Below are 18,147 nucleotides of genomic sequence, written 5' to 3' on the forward strand. Positions count from 1 at the left end.
TTCCCCTTAATTTCGGATGCGACAGCACCTTTTCCTTAAAATACACTTCCCCCCCACCCCCCAGTTTTTCCACTCCCACAGGGCTGCTGACAGCTCGGGGCTGCCCCGTTCCCCCTGTCAGCAGCGAGCCACCTCCTGCAGGCCGGGGAACAGCCGGCTGCCACAGGCAGCACCAGCAGCGCCGTACGGACTTCCGTGACCAAACCCCGCCCGCTCTCTCAAGCCGGTGGGCGGGCCGCGGTGCGGCCCCGCCTCCCCAAGCCTCCGCCGTCACTGCTGGCAGGGGTCGGGGCTTGTCCCCGCCCTGTTGCCGTCAGGAGCGCTCGCCGGGTCCAGGTTCGCCGGGGCTGGGTAAGAGCAGCGAGAGCTCTGCTGCAGCTACGGGGGGTGCTTGGTGCGCGCTCGGAGGGAGGGAAGGAGGGGGGGTCGGGGCGGTGTCTGCCCACTCGGGAGGGGTTGCCAGCTGGGGGGGGTCTCTGGGAGGGCGGTGGACGGGGCCGAAGGGCCCCGCGGAACCTCACTAGGTTCGGGGCCGCCACCCTCCTCACTCACGGCCCGGTGCTGCCGTCCGGCCTGGGGAGAGCGGGGCGGCTGCGGGCGAGCGGGGCGGGCAGGGCCGGGACTGCGGGGCGGGCGTGGCTTTGGAGTGCGGCCGCTTGTGTCACCAGCGCCCGGGTTCCCCCCACACCCGTCCGGTGACATGCACCTGATAGCATGGCTTTAGGCTTGCCGCTGCCCGTGATGCTCCGGGGAGAGACTCGGGGCCTGTGGCCGGGTCTTTTACGGCATTTTATATGGAATTGTAGGGTAGGATGGCCACCTTCGCCATGTTGAAACGCCCTCCCTGCTATTCCAGATCCGAGGTGAGACTAGCATATCAGCAGGAGGAAGGGAGATCGTAAAAATCACCAGTGTAAATAGCGAGCCTGGGTCTGGTGTGTCAGGCCACTGGCCCTGCGTTGTCACTGCTTTGCTGGTGAAATACTCTCTGCTGCATCAGGAACGGCCGCTTCTTCAGACTGTAGAAGGAAGTGGAAGGTTTCACTCTGCTTTACACCTTAATTACAGCTCAGTGATAGAGCCCCAGGATACTTTGCTGGAAGCGATATGCTTCTGCGTTGTGATCCCCTCCACTGATGAGCAAGCCATGCAAAGGCAGAGAGCCATGCTGACAGACTGAGCAGAGCCCTGTTTACCCATCATCATCAAGGCGTGCACTTTGCTAGCAGTGCAGCCCTTCTGAGAGTTTGTGTGAATCCTGTTAATAAAAAAGAAGGAAACAGGAGGGAAAAAAGTTAAAATATGTTAAAGTTAGAAGAAAGTGATGCTAAATGGTGGCATTGTTATAAACTATAGTTGTGTTCCATTCATGAAGGCGTCTCTTGTAGTCTTATATCAGAATATTAAGTAGCACTCTTCTTGGTGGGTTATATTGAAGTGAAACTTTTCGGGGGGGAAGGCAGGGCGGGGAAGTGACCATGAACTGTATGTAGTCATTAGTATCCTGGCAGGCCTCAGAGAGACTAAGCATCCAGCGCAGTCAGATTTTGTGCAAAGAACTTCTCCCTCTGTGTACTTGATCTGAGCATTTGGTTCAAAGTGAACAAGCTGCTGTTAGGGGGATTTCAGTGTGAACACATAGCATGCTAGATGTTCTGGAGTTCTAATCCAACAAGGAGATGCTATTTGTCTCCCAGCTGCAAAAGCTTGCGTTGAGCAACCTAATCTAGTGGAAGGTGTCTCTGCTTGTGGAAGGTGTCTGCCCATGGCAGGGGGGTTGGAGCTAGATGATCTTTGAAGTCCCTTCCACCCCAGACCATTCTATGATTCTATAAAAGAAACTTGGCATTTCAAAACACTCATTTTGGGTCCAATTTTTAGCCCTTTGGTTTCTCCTCTCCCCAGTAGTTCTAGTGTTCATTTTCATATTCCTGCTTCACTGTCAGGCCTTTAAATGCTTTGTGCGCTCCTAGGAAGTATAATTCCCTTACATAAGGTACTTCCCAGAGAACTAGTATGTTCTGTTAGGCTTGTGAAAGCTATGTGCTTCCTTCACCTAGTTCATTATAAGTGTCAGTGTCGGCGAATCAGATAATGATAAGCATATTCTTCTTTTAGCCATATATGCTGTGCAGTGGTGATGTCTTAGGCCTAATATATTTCAGGCTTCTGTATTTTAGTTTGCCACACTGGTCAGTCTTGAATGCCACTGCATTAAACAGAATTGTTTCTGGGGAAAATTACTAAAACACTGACCAGTGGCACATTCAAATTTTTTTGTTTGTTTACCTTCTAAGAAAAAAGTACTTCTAGCCATTACGCAGCATACCTTGGTTTTGGTATTTTTCAGCATTACTAATGTGGCAAGGCTGAGGGAATTGGGCAGAATGCAATAGAAAAATACCTTTTGACATCTCTTAAGTTAGTGTTGCTGCAGTAGAGCAAACGGAGTTTTAAATCAACTTCGCTTGCTTTTCACTACCCTATATGGATTTGTCTTCTACCTGAAACTAGATGATAAAAGAAATTCTGGAGCCTTTTTTTTAAGAAGACAGGAAGGGCTTAGTTTTACTGCTATTTTGTTTGCATGTCTATTATGCTCCACAGTTGATTTTGTATTATGGAAGCCCCAGCCTGCTCTAGGGCAGTGGACCAGGATTCTAGCACATTAGAAGCTGTAAAAGTACAAAGTGGAAAATACAATCTCTGTCTCTAAATATTTTAGCCTAATAAAAGGGGGGAAAAATAGATAAATTCAGAGAAAAAACTTAACCTCCCTCATCCCCATTAGAGAAAATAATGACAGATTTAATACTCACCTCTGTATTACTAAGTCAGTTGCTATGAGTTGGTTCTGAGTATCCCTCAAGTGCTGGAGCAGAGAGTACTTCCTGCATCCAGTCTACCCTTTATTACAAGACTTTTTTGTTTGTTTGTTTGTTTTAATTTTCTTTTAAAGATTAATTTTACCTGCTGCAAAGTTACTGCTAAAATCAAGAGCAGATGCTGCTGTCTGAAGATGGTAATGTGTTCGGGTTGCCTTAGATAGGTGCCATAGGTCACTCTGTAGATGCACCTTGTCTCATCTCAGTATTTGGGTGATAAAACCTACTGAGACGAAATAGGTTGAGCAGTGTTGCATTGCAGAAATCTTACTAATCATGGCTGTTACCATGATACAAATTTTGTGTAGCTAACATTGTGACTGGCTGCATTTTTTTTTCCCGCAGGACTTTTCAGCAGCTTATCATTTATGTCTTTGTTTCACCTTGCCCGAAACATCTTGCCCTTTTTTTGTTTTTTGGCAGTAGTTTACAAAGGAAGTCACATTCAGGAGTTGTTTGGGAGAAGCTTTGTTTCTGTGACCTTTATTTAGAAAAAAAAAATAAAATATTAATGACGTACAAGAAAGCCCCATGACTTGTCTGTAGATATTTAAAGGCATAAGATCCTAATTCAGATCAGATTTAAATTTTCAGGCATTTCTATGGAATGCAGCTTGTACTTTTTGCTTTCTGTGAAGTTAAGGATCCATGTAAACATTTCTAAGTCCTGATGCTAAAACATAGCTTAAATGGTAAGTTTAAGGGTTCTTACCCTAATGTATATAGGCTAGATTTGTAGAAGGAAAACTCTTAGAATATCTAAATAAGAAAATACAAAATAGATTGGATGGTTATTAATGGTATCTGACTGGAGCCTGCGAGATACTTAGATGACTGCAGCTGAGGTCTAACGTACTGCACTTGCCATGTTGCATCCCTTTGTCCTGATGGAGTTTTCAAGAAATGTACTGGGGAGCTCATCAGTTGTGGAGTTCTCACTTTCTTATCTCTGCATTCAGCAATGATCTGACTGGACGTAGCCAAGGGAAAAGTGGATTTTTTTTTCCAAGTCTGACAGACACTTTCTAGAAAACATGTTGATGTTTGAGTAACTCAGCAGTAACTAGCAAAGGGTGTGTGAGTGGACATAGGGTGTTCATTTCAGATGCCCGTGTTGCTCTCAGAACTAGAATGAAGAAGTTCACACTTCCTGTTTAAAAAATAAATAAAATAAATTTTTTAAAAGATACAAAATTTTCTTTCTCTTTGGACTGTTCAGTTTGGTTTTTCTTGACTTGGGGAGTTTGTGGTAAAGACTGGGAAGTGATGAGAGCTGATGGCTGACCCCTTACCTCTCTTTCTGTCTGTTCTCCAGACCAGTAGCTTAGCCTGTCACCAGCCTGCATTATTAGCATACTTGGAAATGGCATTGCTGGAGGAAGAATTTGTATAGAGTAGAACAGCTGTGAATTTACACTGCTATCCTATGAATTTACTATCAACCTCAACTGAAATATGTGTGTTGATACAAAGAATTGTGTCAACAATTACAGGGATCTACATGTACAGACAAAAAGCTAAACTATAACCCCATGGACTTTGCAATCTATTATGTGAACATCCTCTCCTTATGTGTTGTGTTTGGCTGCCCAACTGTGTAGCTAGAAAGTTGAAAAGCTTAGTCTCAGGTATTGTACAAACTGTACATTTGTCAGTATAGTGCAGTATAACTTGCTTAAAGGTTCTTATGGTCAGCTGTAGAAATCTGCAAAACAAAAAGTCAATCACTGTTTTTGTCAAGACTTGGATGAAATATTCTGTTGATTGTAATTCTGTTGCGGAGAACAGTGTTGCAGGCAGCTGTCTAGTGAATGCAAACATGAAGAGAGTAAAGACAATTGTGAAGGAACATTTCAGTTAGTTCTGTAGCCATCCTACACAAAGTAATTTGGTCTTTTGCTGTCTTTTCTCCCGGCAGGTGCATTTTAATGTTTAACTTTTAACATTAAATATTATATTAAGCTAAGAAGTATTTTTAGCCAGTGCTGACTTTGTAGATAGCATGATACCAAGGTGTTAAGAGATAGTCATACCTTTTGAAAGAAACAATGTCAACAGTTCTGAGAAATCTTTTTCAAACTAACTTCTTTTAGGTTTGTTCTTATTTTTATTTTATGCCTATGAATGTGTTTTCTACTAAGTTGATAGAATTTCCATACTCAGCCAATACACTAAGGCATAGAGCCATTTTATTTGCTGTTAAAGTTTGCATGGGTTTCATCTTACAATACAAACTCGACTCAGTATTACCTACAGTCTCCAAAAAGATTAAGGGTTGATATGCCACCCTTGGGCCAGATAAGTGGGATTTAGGCTGGCTGGCTGACTTCAGACTTTAGTCTGCGATGCAAAGTAACTTGAATATGCATGTGGTACAAAGACAGGAAGCGATACTGCAGAAAGCTAGCATGACTCACAGGCAGTTGTGCAGCAAGTATGTGTAAGAGTGCAAATACGCTCCCTGTATTTATATATGTATGTATATATATATTTAAACAGTCATCTGCAGTCAGGTTTTTCATTTTTAGGGAACACACTTCAGCATCTGAAGACTCTAGGTAGGGTTTGGGAGCAGCCATGTCAAAATCTTTCAGGGTTTGTCTTTATAGTACCAGCAGCTTGTTCATCCAGCATAGGTAATGGAACCTGCAGGGCAGCAGGGATGAGCCTGACCTCTGCAGTGACACCCCTTGTGAAATTCTGGTGGGATGTATCCAGCTAATGCAATGTCTTGGCACCTCCACTGGAGATCATATCATGAAGAGATGAAAACAGTCATGTTTTAAACAACCAAGATGTTGCTGTACTGTATTAATACAGGCATTTCCGAAGGTGAAAGAAAATAATATTTGGCAGCAATGGCTGTTAATTGTGGTGTGTTTTGGGTTGTTATTTCTTTTTTTTTTAAATTGTAAGGGCTTGAGTTTGCAAACTGTAGCAGAGCTGGTATCATACTTGACAAATCAGTTGGCCTTTTCATTTCCTTCTTTTCTGTGTAAACATTTAGATGCGCTTTCTCTCTCTTTCCCTGTAACTGGAGTTGTAGCAGTGTCTGTTAACCAGAAGCTGACAGGCCAGGAGAAGAGGACATTGCTTGAAAGGCAGGTGGTTTGAGTTTAACAGTAGAAGTGTGGAGAACTGGTGAAGTTAAAATGTTAAACCCATGAAGGTGATGTGCAGGGGAGTGGAAAAGATAAATTTAAGACTAAGCACAGCCTGGTTGAAATTTTGGGATTCTGTTGCATACACATGTGCTTAATTAGTCTGCATTCTTATTGCAGAACAGATAAATTGCTACTTTTGACTTGCAAGAGCATACTAAGCTGTTTTGTTAATTTGGATTTACAGTATCTTTACAATATCTAGTTTATGCTGAAATTTGATCTGCATGAATGGAAACCAGGCTAGGACATCTTTAGTAGTTATGTGCTTTTAGGGCAAGTGTATTTGTGAGTATTTGTGTGGTCAGATTTTGATCTTTTTGGATAAGGTGTGATAGTTCTGTGTGCAAAAACCAGCCCTAAAAATGCATTTTTATACTCAGGTTGTTGAAAAATTAATTCATATTGAGAAACATGGCAGCTGAAACAGGATAAAGTGGCAGTTCGTAGAATTCAGATGAAACCAGATTACAACTAAAGCTGAAGTTGATGCAAATGATTGGTGTTTAGAGGGAACTGGGTGTCTCCTTCATTCTGACACCTTGTGCAATATCTGCTGGTTTGCTGGTTTTTGTTATTTGTTTTTTCCCCCTCAGCAGTTTATATATGCCAGGTTATTTTGATGGGCTAAGTGATTCATGGTATGGAAATAACCATATAATTGGTTTGGGATGTAATTCATCAGAGGGTTTGGTATTGAGAGATTAAACATTCATCTTTTTTCAGGAATGGCAGCAGATGCAATTCAAAAAGGACATAATATTCTTATTTAATACTTTAAGGAGTTTTCCTCTTAATTCTGCCTTTGAAGTACTGTGTTTTTTGAGAGGGTAAACATTAGTATCTGGAGTTTTCTGTAATCTTTTCCTATGCATTCTTCATTATGATGATGGAGACATTTGTAAACCAATGACCAATACATAATTCTGTTTTCTGGGGGGGGGGGTGTTAGGTGTCCTTAATAGGTGGAGACTGTCTGACTTGTTCCTGTCGTGAATGATCTTGAGAGCAAATCTACTCAGCCATGTCGTACGGTGCGGGTTTTGGGGATCCTAATCAACTAGCCCAACGCATAACTTCTAACATCCAGAAGATCACACAATGCTGTAAGTTGCATTTATGCATGTTTTATATGAAAGTTAATAATGGTGGTGTGCCCTGTTCGAGGTTAGTTTCTAAGATTCATTCATGGGAATTCACTCTTTGACCTCATTTGCTCATTTGATACTTTTGTGTCACCCCATGAAGCAGATCCAGTCTTTTGTCCGTATGGTTAAGTGTGATCTATCCTGGTGAAGTACAAGATCACTCTGTATTTACTAAATGAATAAATAATTAGTAAGATGGCTGCTGGTAATAACCCAGTCTTGCTCTGGCCAGTTATGTGGCACCTTAAGATGGTAGGTTGAGATGTTTGCTGAGCAAGGATTGCATCAAATATTTGCTGTAGGTTGAACTGTTTAGCAGGAATAGAAACTGTGACCTTGCAGCTTACCCTTGGAAGTAGATGTTAGAGATGTAAATAAGATTGTGTAAATTTCAATACTTTATAGGGGTGCTCAAGTTAGAGTTAAATTAGGCTGCTAGGGTTTTCAGTCCTTTTTCTTTTCCTTCAATTTTCTATTATGTTTTTCATATATGTGTGTAAAGAAAATACAATTTTGTCTCAAATCACACAGAGTATATTGTTCATCAGAAGGGTGCTAGCCATGAACAGCATATGGTTAGGTTTTGACATGCATATTTTTAATGTTGTGCAGGATATGGTGTGCATGCAGAAATGGGTATTTTATTATTAAAACTTCTGATCAGTTAAGTCAGTATTAATAAAAACTTCGGTCTTTGTTTTGCAGACATGTTCTAGGAGTTAGTATTTGTAGCACAGACAAATGGCATAGTTGGGTTTTGCCTGTTTTTCCAGCTACGTTTTATATTTTCTTCCAGAAAGAATTTAAATCTCAACAGATGGGAATCAAAATTGCAATTTTGCTTTATTGAAACACTTCTGTACATGAGGATTGTATTTCTTCAACCTAAAAATTAACAAACTGGCTCCGTAAAAAGCCCTTTCACTTTATTTTGTAGAATCTGCTCAGTTAATTAACTCAGTGTTCCGGGCACCTGCCAACCTATAACAGACATTGAGACTTCAAAGTGTGAAAAAGAAATCTAAGTTGTCAGGTGAAAACATAAAATGAAATCAGAGGTTAAAATTGGAGCACTGCGAAGAGAGTTGCTGAACGTAATTAACCAGGTAGTCCTTAGTCTCATCCTGCATCTTCCATCTCATCTCCTACTTCTCTGTCTCCATCCCCTTGTGACAAACAAGATGTACTAAAAGCAAGCTGCCCAGGTGTGGATAAGAAGAGATGTGCCACAGGAGTGACCTGCAGTCCTGCTCTCCTTTCTTTTTTAAAGTTGAGAAGTCTGAGCAGTAGACAGGTGCTTCTGCCATTCCAAGACCCAAGTCCAAATCTCTGTTGGCTTCACTGCTGCATAGCTTTAGAAACAGTAGCTTTGCCTTCAGAAGCTCCAACCAAGCACTTTTCTAGGACAGGTAGGTGTACACAGCTGAATTCCATCCCTTGCTTTTCTGTAGACCTTACTGAACTGTAACCACTCAGTTGTTCTTGTAGTCCATTCCCTTCTGGTAGAATGAGGATCTGAATCCTATCAATATGCTGGACATGTTTCTTAGACTGAGCTCTCTAAGGGCTTATGTACACTTTTCTAGCTATTTTGTGTATATATATAGTACCTGTATATAGATATAGTACATATATATATATATATATATATATATATAGTACCTGTCCACCTTCCTGGTGGAAGGTGTGAGCTGTGGGAGCTTCTAGGTCGAATGAGGACAAACCTACAAGCTTAGGGGACCTATATTTCTAGTCAGCTGCTGAGCGGGTGTCTCTTAGACTGCAATTTATGATCTTGATTAGGAAGGAATAGGGAAAGAAGCAGGCGTCTTGACCCAAAATCCATGTTTTTCTTTTTAAGCATTTGATTTTGCACTTCTGTCCAGAAATGCTTAGGATCTGTGAGATGCCTCAACACATTTGAAATTTTCTTTGTTAACCTGGCATTGTGTAGATACACTTGTTTTCAGAGTGAGAAAGTTTCATTTCAAATCACCAAACCATTTCAGGGGGGCCCTCAAATCTAATTCACACTTCTAATATGCAAGCAAACTGTGAATACCACTACAGAGATATAGGTGAAATACAGATTAGTTGAAAGCTGGCTTTTCCAGCTAGAAGCTGGCCCTTTAACTTTTGGGAGAAATAAAGAACAACTTCCTATATTAGACAACACTGTGCTGCTGAGGTTTCATAATACACCAGAGTTTTATAGGAAGTAGCATTGGTCGGAACAACAATCTTTACCATAGCATTTCTTCAAGGTTGAATTACTACACACACACACCCTCCAAGTAATACATTTGATCTGGGTTTTTTTCTGATTCTGTTTTTAATATGCCATACACATACAAGATTAAATATATATATTAAATATCTCACATTTAATACTGTGACACTGCTGTTGTATTAATACTTTTATTTCCTAGTTTGAGTACCCACTGTAACTGATTGACAAGCAAAGCTCATCTCTATGCTGGTTTAGCACTCCGTTTCCAGAATTAAATCAGTTGCAAGATAGTGTTTTTCTTTTGGGTTATTCTGTGTTAATGGAGTGGACCTATATATGTGTATCTGGTAGCAGCTGGGATAGCTTAGCACCCTTTTAACTTTCAAGAGCAGATTTTATTGATCTGTTTGTTGATCCAATCATGCAGTTGATTGTTATGTTGAAGATACATTAAGAGTTGTAAATTGCTTCTGCCTTGCCTGAAGTGCTGGTGGACTACTACAGTGCTAGCTCTAGTGGGCTGTTAAGAGTTTCTTTGGAGGAGAAGCTGTTGGCGGGGCATTCTTCGGACTTTGACAATATAACTGCTAGCTAATGGGAAGCAGCATACACTGTTGTCTGCACTGGAGTTCTCTTGGAAATTTAAGCCAGGAGGGCAGCTATGTATGTTTGGCATCTCAAACCCAGAGCATTCTATGAAAAGAAGGTTCTTTCAGCTGTTCTTTAAACAAGCATCAGTAGACCACTTGTGTTTCCAGCATTTCTGCACAAGTAAGTGCTTATAACATCACTTAGCAACATCTAGGGAATGGAGTCTACTTTCCTCAGCCTGAAACTCATGTTTTATCAGCAACACTTCTGAGCTGAGATTTAGGGAACTAGTCTGTGGAGCATTTTTCCATGACTTTCGTTGAAAGTGTTCCATTGAGCAGCTGAAATTGCAAAACTTAAGGCAATTCTTAACATCCATCGTAGAGCAACAGGCCTCAGGCAGGAGAAGGACAATTAGACTCTCAGACTCAATGCTAGCATTTTTAAAGAATCCATGTGACTGTCTTTGAGCAGTGTTGTAAAACCTGGGGAGCCTGAATCACATATGCTTGAATGAGTTGCAGTGTTGTGTGCTGAAGCTTGGTGAGGTCAGTGATGCCTGCAAGCCATGTCTCACTGGTTTGGTTTCGGGTCTGGGTTAACAGTGATGAGAAGCAGATCTGCAAACAGCTAGGGAAACTTCAGATTTAAATAATAAAACCAAAGAAGTGTATAATGAGCTTTGTCACCTCTTAGACTTAGGCATCTGCTAAATTTCTATCTTACTAGGACAAAACTTATGATTAAGGTTTGAAAGTCTGTCTGGAATCTGATCCAAAGTAAGTGTAATTCTCATTCCAGGCTTATCTTTTATCTGATTATAAAATAAGATCACACACGTTGTATTGGACTTTTGAAATATGAATTTAAAGATGGCTCAGGTTTGTCACTAACTTTCTGAATATGAAGGGCAGAAATATAGAGACTGACACAGGGTGTAGCGCTTCAACCTGCCTGGGCTTTCAGATGGAGAACTTATTATCAAGGTGTTTTAATCAGTATTTATTGAAGGAGCAGTAGTTTCAGGACTGGGTTTCATACGTTGCACTTTCACTTATGTGGCAGCTTAATGGCAGTTGCAATTAACATGAGAGAAGTCTCAAAGCCTTGCTTCAGTATTTCCTTGAAATATTGCTTTTTGGTCTCCTGTTTACAGGAACTGAATAGACAGGGAATGAGTGGAATGAGTGTGATGCACAGAAACAAGATTAGCTAGGAAAAAAAAATATATATAATTTTAAATATTTTTTAATTTAGCAAAACAAGTCCTGCCTGCTTACAAATCTGTATTTCTACCAGGCATGTTAATTTGTCATACTAGGGATATGCCTAGTAGGATAAGAGTATGAGTCCACTTTTTTTTTTCTATGTTTTTTTCCTCCTCCTCTTCTTGAAGCACATGTAACAAATTGTACAATAGGATATCTGATCTTTCAACAGATGGAAAAGATGAAAGTAGAATAAGTAAAGCAAACAAAAAGCCCAATTGAGAAGCTTTAAAAATGCTAATTTCAGACTTCTTACAACTGTGAAGATGAAGGGGAGCAGTTCGTTGAAATCTGACAGTTTTCTGCATTTTGTAGAATAGATTCTCTGTGTGAGGCAAAACAAGGGAAAGCATTTTGTTTAAAAAGATGTCCCGAAGAGGCAGCAAAATGGGAATTGCGTTCATCTGCAGGAACAACTCCACAGTTGTAGGATATGGTTAGAGGAGTAGGGGCTTCCTGCCTAGCTGGAAAGATTTAATTTGTGCCTCTGACAGAAAGTGCAAGAGGAAATAACCAGCCGTGGTTTTAGCTCCCCCCACATATTACTTCTCTAGTCTTTCTCCCGTGCAGGGGTCATTGAGGAAGCAGACTTATATACCTTTGTTTTGCTTTGCTCGTAATATTTTCTTTGTAGCTACTGCATATGTCATTCAGTGCAGTCCCTGAAGAAAGTAAGAACACTACAACCTAGATAGGTAACTAAGGTAACTATCATTCCTCCACTGACATCTTAAGCCAATCTTTGGGAGCTTTGATTTAGAAACAGTTTAGAATGCTGTTTTTTGCTTGGAAACACAGAACAAAGTCTGGCTTGGATAAAGTACACCCAGTCTTTAAGTTTTAGAGATTTCTGCTTTTCTAATTGTACTCAAAGTTATAGAAACTATGCTAACTGAAGTGAGGCATCCATATTCCCTTCCTACCTCTTCCTTCCCAGCTCCTCCAGTTTATAAAGATTGTGGCAAGATTTTGTGCAGTGATGGTAGTGAAGTCAGTAAGAATGGCATAATCTACCCTTGCTCACTATTGGCAAGGTCAGTGATAGATTTGGCTTGTTCAAGCACACTGAAAATCAGCCCAGCTGGAGAAACATATGCTTTGCATACTGCAAGATTAAATAAATAAATACATATAATTCAGTAGCCACAATCCATATATGGCTATGGGGAATCTGCCTGGCTTTGAAAGATTCTTTTTCGTAAGGACTCATGCTTTCTGCTGACTTTTTGTTCATTGAGGTAGCACAAATGTCAATTCATATAAAGCACATTCCTAGAAGGTCAGCTTCAGCCAGCAGAGATCACTGTGCCATGTAACAGTGAGTTAGTCCAATTTCTGTTGCATAATAATATAAGCCAGTATTTTCACTGGATGTTAAAATGGGAGTTGAATTACTTAATCATGTGACTTTCCCTTTCATTTTATGCAACTATAGAAAATTGTAAGCATAGAGTAAGCCCTGAAGAATATTAGAGTTCTGATATGTGCCTTTTTATTGTGGTTTAAGCCTGATAGGTAGCTAAAACATTCAGCTACAACAGGCTGAAATTGGTGAAAACCTATGTCTGCCACTGTGTTTGTAACACCAACAGATTCACATGATAATTCTTTAACTAGAGAAGGATACAAATGGGAGAGTGACAAGTAAATGGAATCACTGAGGTGTTGAAATCTGAACCCATATGAAAGCAAAATTCTGTTTTGTCTATATTTAAAGTGCGGTTTTGTACAAGTGTGGTTTTAAAGCAAATAGGCTTAAAGCAGAGTTTGAGACTTTTAACAATGATATTGCCAGCTGCAGTTAACTAGAATTTAACTGTGGGAACACACTGGTTGGAACAAATCTTTTGTTATTATTGTAGCTGTTGTCAGGAGGGTTTCTTGGATTTAGAATAAAATTTCAGTAAGACCTGGAAAAGGCTGGTTAATTAGGTGTCTTAAGAACCCGCTTATGGTCCTCCATATTCCATTTTCTAGGTTTTTAATGCTGAGGAATTGAACTTGAATCTGCTACATGCGCAAGTCATAATTTATATATGGAGTATAATAGGAGGAGAAATTCTGGTATTTCGGGTCTTTCTGAATGAGGTGAGGTCATGAAGCCCACAGTTCTTTTAGAAATAAACTATTTCTGAAAATTATTTGCATGCTGTTCCTAAGGGCTTTGTACTGCATAAAGTGGCATATATTCTTAAGGTAGTATGCCTCACAGATTTTTTTTTATTATTATTTTTAATGAATTTAGAGAGTGCTGTTAATGTTTTTTGGTGTTTTGTCTTGTTTGTTAAAAATATTTTGTTTCTGTGGAAGTTGACATATGAAACAATGTCTTATGTGGGTGACACTGCACAAGAGGGACAGGGATTTATTGATGCTAGCAGCAGAATAGAGTGAAATGTGGGTCTTCCATGTGCACCTCAGCCTGCTATCTATGTCAGTGTGGGCAGATTTTTTTCCTTATCCTACACTTTTGCATTGCCTTAGTTAACTAGTCTGGGCAAGGTGGAGACTAAAGAGTTCCTGAGTTAGCTTCCTGTATTAGTGATCTGACCTCTTTAAAAAACCAGCTTTCTTCATGTAGGTGGGTTGGGTTTATGATGTTTGTGCAGTTACTGTTTACTGCAGAATCATGTATCATTTTCATAATTTAATAAGCTACTGGTATTCTTTAGAGAAAAGTTCAGACTTCAGTGCTTCATGGAGTTACCATGAACACTTTAAGATATTAAATAAAAAGTGATTGTAACTTGATTTAATGACTTCCCCTTGGCTGAGCAGTAGCAATTGATTACATGATCAGTTATAGTGTGCTTACGCAATGTGTATTTAGTGTGCTCTACACCCACAATAGAACAGGCAGTACTTCAGTCCCACTTCACAGTGTCCTTGAAAGGCCATTGCAGATGGTAAAACGCTGTCATGGAATAATTACAACAGCACTGAAAAACTGAAGGCAGATCCCAAATTCCAGGCATTGTCAGTGGTGTTCCTGGTCACCTGGGGGCATGATTCTATTCAGAAATGCTAGAATCTCTAATAAAATCCAACAGGAAAGGGTGAAAGACTTTGTGTTTTCCCATTCTTCCATGCTTAATGAGTCTTTAGTCTTTAGAGCTCTGACGACATTTTTCATCTCCATCTTAATTTTATTTTCTCCTTCCCACGCATACTTCAGTTACTCTGTTTCTCTGTGTTCTGGAATTAGTATTATATATATATTATATATTATATTATAATTAGTATTATGCATTGAGTTAAGACAGAGTAAAGCAAATAACTTAAAACCAAATTATTGATGTTTTTAGATACTTGATTCCAATTGGTGACTTTTTACTAAGCTGGTGTCCTAGATTCGATTCCTCTAGTAAACTGTTACTCTTGGTTAAAGTAGGGTTAGCACGGTGGCATTGTGATTTATTTAAAATTCTACTGTGAAGTACACTAGTAGCTTTGAAGAGGAACTTATGCTTATATATTAAGTGTAAATCTGCTGAATCTATTGCAACTACCTTAGGTTGCTATGTGCAACAGCTTTTATAAAAGATTGATCCAGGAATTTTTTCTGCAGTCTCTGTTCATCTTTAGTCAAGTACCCTGTATTGATGTGCAGAAGGAAAACACATTGAATTGAATTTGAATAAATTGAGGAAATCTGCTGTCCCCAGGCAAGAGCAGTTTGATGTGGTGTAATTTTTACAAATAATTCTTCTATTCCAGTAACCTGCTCTGAAGTGACTCTGAAGTTTATTAGATTCCACACAACTTAATCTCCAATTGGATGTGCAGTTGACTCACTTGTTAGCTGGAAACAACTAGGAAGTTTCTTCATAGTTACCCAACCGGTGGCAGCGCGTGTAAGGTCTTTGACGGAACGTTTCTAGTGACTGTGCTGGTAGTGTATTTGCTGCTTATTTGCCTCATGAAGCCATAGCTGAGCCTGAGCCTCACGTGGAGCAGACTTTGCATTTGGTGCCACAAAGGAATGCTTTGCTGATTGTGTTTATTCTGTTTGGGTTCCGGAACTAGGAATATGACTGGAAATCAATGACTTTAAATCCCCATTGTTTGTTTTAGTTCTGTGAACCTCAGGCAGTGAGTAAAACTATCTGTCCGAATTTAAGAAAAGACATGGGGGGTACCTTCACCATTACAATTAATATTCAGGAGCAGCTGTAGCTGCTGGTTCGAGCACTGCTTTGCTACTCCTTCCTGTGACAGGTCCCAAATCTTGCTGTTCTGAAGGGCAGGTTTCATTGTACTTGCCCTGCCTGCTTGTCTGGTTCTTGTCCTTTGCAGTACAATGCCTTGGTGTTAGTTACTCATGTTGATGCTGGTATTTTTTCCGTACACTCCCAGTGGGTGCCACATTTCCTGTGAAGGCATTAGACTGTATCTTCCCAAAACTGCGCAGCGTGGTGAGTCTGGCTTGGACTGTAGCACTGAAGGAAACTGTAGCTGGATGGCTATAACAGAGTCTTGATGATCCCAGTAAGAAGTGAGTTTCCAGGCTGCAGAGTAACAAGTAGCATTTATTAAACATACTTTTCTGCCCGGTTTCATGCTTCTATGTTGTGCCCTTCTTTTTAGAACCCTGTGGATTATATGTTATGTCACTCTCCAGCTGTGAAGCTGCAACAAGCTTGGTCATGGCCACTGGAGGGTTTAAAGTTTGGTTTTCCAAATGTTGAATAGAATTGAGGTTGAGCTAGGAAGATAGCTGATTGTAGGTAACCTGGGAAAGCTTCTTTCCTCTAGCTGGAGTTATTGATAAGCGTTCAAAGACCATCCTCAGTTTCCCTCCTCTCATGCTAGGAGTGAATGTGGTGCTTGGACCTTCTCAGTCCTGCCGGAGAAGGTGGATGACTTACAGTCCCTTCTTCATTTCCCTCCTTTTAGTTCTTTACCTTTCAAACATTCAAACATAGGATTTTACTGAAGGGGCCTTTTCAACTTTAATTCTGCAACAGTATTGTAGTGTAACAGCCTGTACAGTGATTATTGATTCTCAGTTGGGGATAAGACTGTTTGCTCCTGTGTTCGTAGAGGCAAGAAGTTTTTTATGTTTTGGTCTTCATTGTATTAATATACTTGTTTCTTTATTTTAAGTTTGAAACTTCCTGTGTGATCTTAAACATTTTCATGTCCAAGGAGCAGTTACGTGAACATGGATTTACTTCTGGTAATGGAGCAGCCTTGCAGAGCCAGCTGAAAAACAAGGAAAGATGAGGAGAAAGGAGATGAAACTTTCTTATTCCTAGCCAGCTAAAAGCCAGTTGTTAAGCAAGGACAGTGTGTGATCCAGTATATTAAATACATTTTTATCTAAGGAAAAAGCAGTATATATTGCAGATCTGGACGAATGTGTTTCTCAAATACTCCTACCTGTTAAAAAATGTGAATATTTCCACTGTGAATCTTGCTACTCCTGTAAGTCATTTTGAGAAAAGCAGTCTTATATATGAGAGAGTATTTTTTCCTGTGCCCCCCTGCCCCCCCCCCCTTTTTTTTTTTCTCTCTGACTAGAGGAAACACTGATTAGAAATTGAACAACTGTTTGGCTAAGTAAAAGCAAATATGAGCTGAGTCTTAAATAGTTTTCTCTGTAGGAATTCAGGTTAGGTTTTAATTGTTTCTCTGGCTCATCGTTAACCATGTCTGAGCTGTTCCTGAGCATGTGACAGACCTGAGTGTAGCTGAATAGCTTTTATCAGCTAACAGTTATGTATTGTCACATCTAGACCAGGAATGCCACAAAAATAAGTGAAAAGTCTTTTTACTAATGCAGTATTGGTTCTTTATAATGTAAGACTAAGTTTCAGGTGGAAAAAGTGAGATTATTTTCTTTTGCATGTGAGATAGCAATTGCTTGGAAAAAATGCACTTTGCTTGCATGGTATCATGTACCCTGATTGCTGCGCTGCCCAGTTCCTCGTGAGGACTTGTCTTTTTTGATGGCTCATAGCCAGCCCAAAGCTGGCAAGGTACAGCTACTGCAGCTTTCAGTATGAGACCTGAAAGAGCTGTGGATCTTCATTATATGCGAACATCTACCCTGATCTTCAGTGTAGAAGTGACTGCAGGAGCATGCATGCCTCTGATGGTGGCTGTTGCGATATCCTGGTGACTGGTGCAGAACGCCTGCATGCACATGGTATGTGCCCTTCTGCAGCTCCTGAGCAAAGTCCAGCAGCTAGCTGTACATACCCAAGGAACCTGTCAGACTTTGCTCTGAAATGGATTAAAATCATGCACAAGATCTAGTCAGACACTGTTACAGGATTGGTAATGCCCAGGAGGGACCTTTGGTAGTCATGTTACTCCTGTCTTTTAAAACTCCTTGGGAAATTAGAAGAATTGGGAAGGGTGAATACCTAAAGGGTGAGGTAACCTAGGAAACCATCAAAACTGTGCTCTGATCTTTGGTCCCTCATTGTTAGAAGTATGTTTATAGTGCAGAACTAGAACTTTGTGAGCTGGGCCTAAGCCTTTGGCTCTCTGGGAAACTTGAACATTACTGAGGGATTGAGAGGCACCAAAGCAGCTGCCAGGTGCCTTGACATGCCAACATGAATTCCTTGTGCAGGGGCAAAAAGGTGGTTAAACAAGGGAGGCAGTACCCTTATAAATACCACCATCAGCAGTGAAGCTGGGAAATAAGGAGTCTTTGCTTAATGAAAAAAATCCCAGGTTTCCAGCAGTTTTGCTCTTCCCCTTCAGTGCCAAGATCCTCTCCCTGCTTGTTTCCCAGATGGGGCTGTAGAGGGAGCCAGCAGAGGTGTTTCTACAGGTTAACCTTCAGGAGGAGAGACTAAAGCTACTCTGCTTTTCCCTTGAGGAAAGGAAGGGATATTCGCTTTTATCTAA

At 40.5% G+C, this 18,147-nt stretch overlaps 1 protein-coding gene across 3 annotated transcripts in view; it reads left to right on the plus strand.

The window, feature by feature from the left end:
- The first annotated feature begins 235 nt into the window (after positions 1-235).
- The window catches only part of STX7 (syntaxin 7), a 32,072-nt gene continuing 14,160 nt past the window's right edge, over positions 236-18,147 (plus strand). For 2 of the 3 annotated variants that reach the window (XM_080616915.1, XM_080616913.1), the window contains exons 1-2: positions 236-351; positions 6,999-7,152. In XM_080616915.1, coding sequence (XP_080473041.1) covers positions 7,071-7,152 — 82 coding nt within the window. In that variant the 5' untranslated portion in view covers positions 236-351; positions 6,999-7,070. The remainder of the gene's footprint in view (positions 352-6,998; positions 7,153-18,147) is intronic. The other variant, XM_080616914.1, reaches the window with a different exon arrangement.

This window comes from Psittacula echo (genome assembly GCF_963264785.1).
Source record: "Psittacula echo genome assembly, chromosome: 4".
Lineage (NCBI taxonomy): Eukaryota > Metazoa > Chordata > Aves > Psittaciformes > Psittacidae > Psittacula > Psittacula echo.